This window comes from Cryptomeria japonica, chromosome 11 (assembly GCF_030272615.1).
Source record: "Cryptomeria japonica chromosome 11, Sugi_1.0, whole genome shotgun sequence".
Taxonomy (NCBI): domain Eukaryota; kingdom Viridiplantae; phylum Streptophyta; class Pinopsida; order Cupressales; family Cupressaceae; genus Cryptomeria; species Cryptomeria japonica.
In genome coordinates this window covers 716879328-716889465 of record NC_081415.1, presented here as the reverse complement: position 1 = coordinate 716889465, position 10138 = coordinate 716879328, and the positions used below count along the sequence as shown (strand labels likewise).

The 10138-nt window shown below is 37.6% G+C and overlaps 1 protein-coding gene across 1 annotated transcript; it reads right to left on the bottom strand.

Moving 5' to 3' along the window:
- Positions 1-7835: 7835 nt before the first annotated feature.
- On the bottom strand, positions 7836-9102 carry LOC131061385 (uncharacterized). The gene is made up of 2 exons (XM_057995029.2): positions 8875-9102; positions 7836-8785 (listed from the first exon to the last, which is right to left on the bottom strand). The coding sequence occupies exons 1-2, from the start codon at positions 9068-9070 to the stop codon at positions 8004-8006; spliced, it is 978 nt and encodes a 325-aa protein (XP_057851012.2). The 5' UTR covers positions 9071-9102; the 3' UTR covers positions 7836-8003.
- Between the last annotated feature and the right edge of the window lie 1036 nt (positions 9103-10138).

Sequence of the window (10138 nt, the reverse complement as noted above, 5' to 3'; positions counted from 1 at the left end):
CCCCTATATTCAACTTAGGGCATCTCTACAGAGGATTTATTTATATAGACAAATATTCATAAAATAGTTAATGTGCAACCTCTCTTTGACAAAAATAATTTTCCTTGTCTTACAATTACCATGATATTGGTTATAGCACTAATTACACAATTAGAAACAAAAATACAAGTATAGATATATATGGGTTTATCTCTAATAAAATTGAAGAGTCTTAGCCTAAATTTCTTCACAACTAATAGGAGAATCCCCTTTACAATTAAAGAGAGGGAAGAAAAATTCAAATTCCTAGTCCATGGTATTGGTCTTCCTTAAATAAATCTTAATTAGCATTGATATTCTGGCTACTAATCATGCATGTAAATGTGGATACACTTATACATTTCAAACATCTATGAACACACCTTCTAATTTGATATCTAAGATATCAAATTAACATATAATTAGCTCATAAGAAGTATACATTTATTCTCATATGAAAGACATACTTTAATGTACATTACAACTATCAATATAATAATATAATAATATAATAATAATAATATAATAATATAATAATATTATAATATTATATTATAACAATATAACAATATAATAATATAACAATATAATATAACAATATAATATAATAATATAATAATATAATAATAAAATAATATAATAGCTATTGACCTAACGTTTACATTTTCTAGAACAAATCTGTAAAGGTTCTATAATGAATACATTGGGACATATATTTCCCTTTCTCCTCGTGTTCTCTTGGCTCTTTCTTCCCATCATTTAACCCTCTCTCACACCATTCTCTACATCTCTTCTCACACTTGTTATCACTCTCTACCTTTTAAACTAACTCAAAATTGTGCAATTAAGGGTGTCGTGAGGGGGATTTACTACAAATTTTAACCACAACCTACAAATTTTCTACTTGATAGAGAGGATCACCATGCCCTCGTAATGGCACATATGCCTCCCTTACTTTCCATTTTATCCACTTAAAACATTCTCTTGTTTTATTTCTATTTAACTTTTCCTTTGAGTTTCTTTTAGTTTTAATAAATAGATTAATGTTTAGATTTTTTTGATAGGCAATGTTTAGATATTATTATTATAATGATTTATTAATCAATTATTATATAAGAATTATTACTATTATTAATTATTTAATTAATTATTATTATTATTATTCAATATTCAATTATTATTTATATTTAATTATTTAAGTAATTTTTTTTATAATTATTCAAAATATTAAGCACAATGTTTTAAATAATTCTAAAGTAAAACTAGTATAGATGTGTTAAATAGTTATGCTTTTTAATCTATTTAAAAGATATTATATTTTTCTTTAGAATTATTTTGTCAATGTCAAGAAGCATTCTACAATGACAAGAAGTGGTGGAGTCTACGAATGCGTGTTAACAAAACCTCTGTTTTTTTTTAATGCGTAAGTTTCTATTAATTTAAAATAATGTAGACATATCCAGAAAAAAATATAGAAGAACACAAGGTCTGTTGGCATATTTGTCATTGATATCAAATTGAACAACATTAATAACCTGTATTGAAGTTGATTGTTGATGTGAAATCTATTTTGATAAAGTACCTGTTATTTCAGAACAACAATAATAATGTTAACTGGAGAACAAATATTAATTATACAGCAAAATGATGATATCTTTACCTTTCGATCTGAATGTAGTTATCTCCAAAATGATTAAATATATTTGACTCTACATAAAATTTGGTTCCATTCGGTCTGGCTCTTCATTTTTAGATCGTCATTCAGAATGTTCGATTAGACAAGTCTAAACTTATGCTAGGTTCGAACATGATAATGTAAAAAGCTTGTTAAAGTTCAATAGCTCAGTGGCGGTTGTATTTAGTTTGGTGGCACTTAGAACTTCCCAATCGATGAGGAAGTATTTTCTTTGGGGTTGGTGTCTTAAAAGTTTGTAACTCTTTAACTGTGAGGTTGGATTATGATGGTAGATCATAGCAATGATTCTCACTATGGTTTTTTTCATCCCGAGTTTTCACGTAAATCTTGTGCATTGTCTTTTCATGTGGTTGGATCTCTTTCTAGTTTCAGTTTCAATTCTTTTCATTTTTCAGATTAAGGTTTGACAAGTTTAGATAAATGTTTAATTGATTAAGAATTAAAAGTTTTTATCTATTATTGATTCACTTCCCCATCTCAGTGGTGTAATTATGTTCTATAAAGTCACCCCTCAGAGTCACACTAGCATAGCCTGGAAAGATAAAACAAAGTCACATGACCAGAGCTTGGAAAGCAGAATGCCAAATACACAAAATAATCGTTATATGGGTAGAGCTTGGATAATAGATAACTTAAAAAACAAGCCACTTAAGCGACAAGCGCAATCTTGAAAGCCGATGTAGGGGGGTCCTAGTCATTCAGTTTGCCCCATACATCAGTGAGGTTTGAAGTGATGTCAGGCAAGGACCACCCCTCATTAGAAATAGCTTCTACTTCCTCCTTATCTTTATCATCACAGACAATCAATATAGCCAAATCCAACCTTAAAAATTCCTTAGAAGAATCAGACCAGTGACCACCACCACCACCAAAAGCTAAACCAACTACTACCACTAGAATTTGACCCTGCCCCTAGAGGCAAAGCCTTTGCATAGGGGGAAGGTAGAGCATCACCGATTAGAACTACTCTAACCACCAAAGTGGTGGTGAGGAGCCAGGGGACGAGGGGTTTGAGAATGCTAGACCGAAGAATTGTCAAGAGGGACCCAAGCCATAATGCAAGGGATATTTTCCTATTGTTCAAGAAGATTTTAAAGGTGAGAAACCTATAGCACCACTGTATTAACCTGCACTTGGATTTGAAACATCACATTATTGCAAATAAACATTTTAGTAAAAAGAAAAACATTAGTGCCAATAGAATTGTGAGAAAATAAAATAACATTCCTATATCTCCATAAAGAAAAGAGAATATCCACCCTAAAAGCATGCTAGATTTGGGTATACTTGAAAGGGAAGTGAGGGCAATCTTGTAGAAGAGCCATGCGCTAAGAAAATGGCTTTGGCCAAAAGGGGCAAAACAAGTTATGAATCCAATTCCATAAGTTTTGAGCTTGATGATAGAACTAGAATATATGTTTGAAAGACTCTTGTAGAAGAGCCATTTGCTTGGAAAATGGCTTTGGCCAAAAGGGGCAAAACAAGTTATGAATCCAATTCCATAAGTTTTGAGCATGATGATAGAACCAAAAGATATGTTTGAAAGACTCTTGCTGACCACAAAATGGACAATGAGGGTACATAATGCCCATACATAGAAGACAATACCCCAAAGGAAAGCCTTGGAAAAGAATACACTAGGTAAAATGGGTGAGCTTAGGCTCAATGAAAAAAAACCAGATGTTGTGAAATTGTCGTTGCCAAATAGAAAGAGGTGATCACAAGTGTCACCATAGATTCAAATAAGGCACTATTGGAGGGTGCAAAGAAATCTAATGGTAGCCTAGACAAAACTTATAACTATAGAAAGTAGTATTAGGAGATCAATGCCAGTCTTTTCACCAAGGCTTCATAGAGTGAATGCTATTTTTTTGTAGCATATTCAAAGGAAGAGCTGATAGAACAATGTCAAATATCTTTTGATCTGGCCAAGAAAGTCGGTACTTGGTTTTCGCATCTTCCCAAGAGCGAAGATTTATCAAGGCTTTAAAATATAAATTGTGGGGCATGCAAATGCATCATGGGGGGTGCAAATGCCTCACTTGTGAAACTACAAGGCAAATGCGCATGGGGAAGCCCTTAAATTTGAATGAGTAGAGAACACTAGAGATTACTCTTATTAAAAGGAATATCATCTTGAAAGTTAGAACTGACCTACTAGAGCTAGTGCTTGATGGCTTCCTAGGAACACTAAATGCTTTTGGCCACAAAGGTTCCTATGATGTGAATATCTTTCATAACTAGAAGGGTTTGATAAATGATCCCCTTCCAAGCAGACTAGTTGATAAGATACTTGAATAAAATGCAATGCTTGAGGAGAGGCTTCATTTTTAGAAATGACATAAATAATCTGTTATCACAAAAGTTGCACCTTGTGATGATCAACCTTGTGAAACATAGAAACAACCTCCCAAGTGTGGGACTTGAAAAAGTAAGGTCGAGTCTCCAGAGAAGGCCAAATTCATATCTAATCTAAGTGCAAGTGTTAGACCAACCCAACACAAAAAAACCTAATCTACTGATTTCACAAGAAAAAGGGAGAAAGAGGGGATGTAGGAAAGAAGGGAAATAAGGTTTGCACCTAGACTGAAATGATCTTCCTACCTATAATTGCATAGAACACAAATAAAACCACCCAGAATATGCACAGGTTTCTACCTGAATCAACTCCCTAAGTATGAGTGAAGGTTGGAATTATAAAGAATGGCAAGAGGAACAAAAATAGTTCTCAGGTGCCACCTGAAGAGGGGATCAACACAATCACTTATGCAAAGAAACAAGATGAAGATGCATTCGAACAAAGAGGTAAGCATTACACAGATTGCTCAAACTGAAACAAGACAAGATAAATGGTTGTATTACTGTGGAGGTAAGGCAAAATTTACAAGTGCAGAGAAACATAGTTTTCTGTAGAAGAAAAGAAAGAAGATCCCTGAAATAGGGCTACAAAATTGTCTTTAAAGCTCAAGCATAACTTAGATCTAGTTGGAGTTAAGAAACCCTAACCCTGGGTAGGGTTAGGCTACAAAAATTTTGAGAGGAGGAAGAATCAGATCGACAAGTTGATCTGATTGTGTGTAAGAACAACTCTCAAAATATCTTCCCCATCTGGGAAGAAACAAAATACCTACGTGGAAGGAGAAAAAACTCCGCACAGATGCACCTACAAGGCACAAAAGTCTCCATTCTGCAACATGAATGAGCATGGATGGCATCTGAAAATGGTCTGCGGTGCCATGTCAGGAGGGACAATCATCCCCTGAAAATCAAGAGACAAATTGTATTGGGATGGCGTCCGAGAAGGCCTTTAGACCCATCAGTCATCTATAAGCAAAAAGGAGCCATAGATGGCGTCCAAAACTGGTTGCAGGGTCATGTCTGGAGTAATGGAAGAGTTCCCTGGTGGTTGGACTGATATCGAGTTGAAATCTGAGTGCTGACTGAGCAGAAAGAGGACCTCGACCATCAGGTCATCAACCACCCTGCATAGAGGATTTAAAATTTTACATACCCATGAGTTTGAATTATGATCCTTCGATCCTCCAATGCATGCACAAATGGACGCACAAGATTGTGCCGCATAGCACTCCAAAGGGTTCAATTTGGATTTACAACATGGTTGTTTGATTGGGCCATAATGAAGATTTGATGGTTGTGGATGTTTGACGTGGCACCCTGGGTCCACGTCTCTCTTTGCTGTGTGCCCATCAAATTGGTCCAGCTCTCCACACGGGATAGCGGGGGACACCCTATCCTTGTGTATTTCTTACCCTGCACACCTTTTTGATGTGCCTTTTCCTTGGTGCGGGGTAACAAAGAACCAAATATTCATCACCTTCAGTTACCCTGCATGACATTTTGATTTATTACTTTTACCCCGCGGGATTGCAGGGAACATCACTCGCACCATCTGCTTGTTTCCCCGCACGACCCAATTACTTCCTCAAAATCCCTTACAAGATGGCGGGGAAGCCCTCTCTTCACTTTGCTTCATTACCCCGCAAGACATCTTAGTGTGCTTTTTCTTTGGTATGGGCTAGTGGGGGGAGGAAACCTCTCCTTGCATGTATTGCCCCGCAACACACCCTCTTTAGCATTTTTTGCTTTGCAGGATAGCAAGAATATTGCCCGGTCTTCGCTTTCTCTTATCCCGCAAGCATCATTTTCTTTGATCTATTCTTGTGCAAGGGAAGAAAGGAACTAACTTCCTTGCCTTCCCCTCCATCTCGCACGGGCAAAACCTATTGATCAAAACTTGTGCAGCTAGATCCTTAGCCAGCCGCAACCGAGTAACGCGTAGTGTCAATAACAATATGGTGAATAATATTCGTATGAGATGCTGGTGTAACTGCAAGGCACAGGTCAATAACCCCGTTTTATTGACCTATTACATAGCCCTCGTGTTATGCATTTTGTGAAAAAATAAAGAAGTAGCTAACTCTGCTGAGTACGATAACATGACGTGTTAGTCGCATTGAAATCTCAGTGGATCTGATCTCTACAAGGGTTGGCACAAAAATTGCCAACACAATCCATTTGGCACAAAGGACCGGTCTTTTCTTTTGGGTAGAAAGGACCCCTAGATCACTAGAATCACACATGAGATAAAAAATCGTAGGTATTTCTATGAAAACCCTTATGGTCTTCTAGAGAGGTTCACAAGAAATCTCTCAAAAGCTCTTTAAGCTTCAAATAGGAAGCCTCATAAGGAGACCAATGGCAAGAAAAATAAACATGGGTAGCCACGAGAATTTTAAAGCACACCCAAAACCTACTAGCTAGTGAAAGCAGTTTGGTAGTCCAATAATTTTTTTTTGATCTTGGCAAGGACCACATTCCAAAGCTCCATTGATGATGTTTGGAAAATAATGGGAAATGCCCAAAAATTATAATATTTCTCTATGTCCAATCCACTTCCACCCATACTCAAGTAACCAAGGTGGAGCAAAGAGAAAGGATTGCATGTAACATTGAGTTTTATGTCATTGAATGAAAAAACCAAAAGCCAAACAAAAAGTGTCAATGCACTCTAGAGGGCCTCTTTAATATTTTTCTCTTCTTCAACAAGCATGAGAAAAGAATCATCCTCCAAGAGGCCATTAACCAGTTGATTAGGTGACTCAAGTAGGCTAATCCTGTAAACACACCCAACAGAAATTGAGCGAGCCAATAAATACCCAAAGCCCTCATTAACCAAAACATAAAGAGAATGAGCGAGAGGGAAACCCTAGTGAATAGACCGATGGAGTCCAAAAGCTTGAGATTGGTTGCCACCTCATATGTATGGTAGGGTCCACATGAGGCCAAAGGGGGGTGAAGGTGCTTTACCTTTGGGCTTAGGAGGGTTAGAATTAGGGCACCCTATTGGGGTAAATCCTTATCCTCTCTACCATGGTGATGGATGGAATCATATGAGTGGGAGAAGGTAGCTTGAATGAGGGGGAATGGTTGTAAAGGCGCCCTATCAAGTTACCCAATCATGACTTCATTGAGGGGGAATGGTTGTAAAGATACCCTACCCAGTTACCTTTCTTTGGCTTGATCGAGGGAGAACGACTGTAAAGACACCTTATCAAGTTACCCATCCTAGCTTGCTATAATTGGGTTTCATTAGTTAGTTAAGTAACCTTGTAATCAATTAGTAAGTTATGATCTATACCTCTACATATACAGTTGTTTGTAATTATAAATTGCTTTATGTTTCAGCATAATCAATCATTCTTTACTTTATGTACCATAATCAGTCATTCCTTTACATATCATCATAGTTGGTTGTTTGTAATTATTATTCAATTATATAATATAATTTGTCAATTATTTTCTAAATTGTTTGCAGGTTTTCCCTTTCAAGGAGATAAAGACATTCCCCCTCTAACCCTCCCTTATTGACTGAGAATTGTAATCTAGAACAGACTAGAGCACTTTACAAAAAGCAAAGATTACAAATTTCTCCACCTTACGTTGAGGCTGACTTGAAAAATGATTTTCAGTTTGATAATCTACAAGAAATAAGCAAGAACAATGCAAAAATGAAGTATACGAATTTCATGCATAATATTAATTGATTAAAAACTCACCAATATAAATTGTGCAAACATGGATAAATACCTTATGTGACGACATTTAATTTATTTAAATTAGTACCGATGAAGTGGAGGACATATAACACCTTGAGAATTATTTAGTGCTCAATGGCTATAATACATGCACGAAATTAGACCCACACGACATAAATATTGTTTGGCGGTCGGAGTATTTGTGATGGGTTGTTCTTTCTAAATATAGATCTCTATCTCCTGCAAACCATGCCGCGGCCACCGGGTCTCCCTGCACAGTTGAGGTCGACGATGGAGAAATCGTTGATGTCATTGTTGGGTGAGCCGAATCGGGCAACTTTGCAGTCAGTGGCAAACAGATTGGTGGTCACATAATCGGCCTCACCTCCCACCACGGGCATGGCGGCACCCAAGTTAATGGGGCTCCTGTACTCTGCTCCATATGTCTGCCCAAGCACGCCGGTGACACGGGGGCTGAGAGAGTAGAACTTGAAGCTCAGCTCCAGATGGGCAAAGCAGTCCTCCGACTCCGAGGTGATTCCGTAGTTGTGGATTCGAGACTCCTCGGGAGTGATGGCCACAACGCGGGCTGTAATCATAAACTTGTTCTCCACTTCAACCGTCACGGCATTAGTTTTGTCAGATCGAACGATTCTCAGATTGGAGGAAGAGATCAGGGGAAGAGTGGCAGCGGCTCCCTCCTGGTTAGGAAGTTGGATCGATTTGCCGTCCAAGGCAATGGCCAGTTGGTCAATTGAATCATCCCAGGAGGACACCTTGTTGGCTCCCAGGAACAGCTGGTGGTTGCCGTTGAAGAGCACTCCAATGGACTGCACCCACGTGAAGTCTCTTCCCATTGCTTCGCCTCTCTTGCCGATGAAGTAAGCATTGATGTGGAGATCTGAGTCCGAAACCAGACAGAAGTTCTGGTCTTTCTTACCGTGGAAATAGAACATGATGCCATCTCCTCCTATGAATCGAGGATCCTGGCACACGCCTCCGGGCTTATTACAGTCTGCACAGTAATACGAGTATCCATTCAAACTTATAAAAACTATGATCTATAAAATCAGCTACCAAACAAATGAAATAATCAATGCTTACAGCAAACAGGCTTGCAAGTTTTACAGTCCATGACGCAGGTATACGCACACTCGTTCGGACAGAATTGCTCCCCACGGCAGGTCTTCTTGTAGAGCTTGTCATGGCACTTCACCTTCTTCTGTTCCTTTGCAAGCACGTCGTTTGCACTCAGCAGTGCTACCATGATAAGTGCAGCGATTACCATCTTTGCAGCCATTTCCACGCAAGTGTCGTTATGAGGAGCTCGTTGAGCCTGTGTGCTTCAGTGAAAAATGAATCTTATCCTTTTCTTTTATAGCTAGCAGATAGGCTACTCCATTCTGTTGCTTCACAACGGGACGACGGTCCTCACAATCTATACAACTTGTACGTTATCCCTATGCATAATGCAACTTGCAACTTTTTGAATACCTTTATTTTTCATCGAATATGTCCTCAGTTCTATGGTTTAAAATGTGCTTTCATAGTTCATCCAATTCCACTCTTATTCTGAGGCTAACTCAAAATTATTAAAATGCAAATGTATTTTGTTATGAAGCGTCCCTTTTACAGGACAACGAAAAAACTGGAAGCAACCCACAAACGATGCACCACTGAACCTGCCTTAATTTTTGCATAGGTGAAGAAAGTGGAGGTATTGCATTTCTAATAATAGAAGTCGTTGAAACTGCCCTGTTATTCGGGGGACTTGGGAGACAAATGTTCACTGAAAGATTGAATACCTATTTTTTAATCTTCAAAAGTCGGATTAGAATATTTCCTGTGTGCGGATTACAAGGGGAAAATATGTGTTAGTTTTGGAAATAAGAGAGATATAAAACTATTCCTTCTTCTCATATAGACAATATATTATCTGTATTGTATGTTTTACTATGTTTGCTATTATTTTGTAGCATGTTATATTCATTCGCAAGTTCGTAGTTTGTGGTAATGCATTGTAAAGCTTAGCTTGATGGATAATAGTCAAGTGTTCCTAAGTTCTTTTCTGCAGTTTTCCATTCTAGCTACTGCCGTATTTGGTACAAGTTCTCGAGTTGAGCCTTAATTCGTAGGAATGATGGCTTAAGAGGGAATGGATATGCATTGAGGAGGAAGAGGTCAGACAAATGTAAGTTTTCAGAAGAATAATGTTGATGCATGATTCAAAGGACTAAGAGTTATATAGGCTTAGATTACATTTCAATGATTTTGAAGAAAAAAATCGAGGAAATGTAGTTAGGATAATAGGTCTTTCAAGGGATTCATTTCTACAATAAAACTTACCAGGAGATTTAGATCTTTTCGA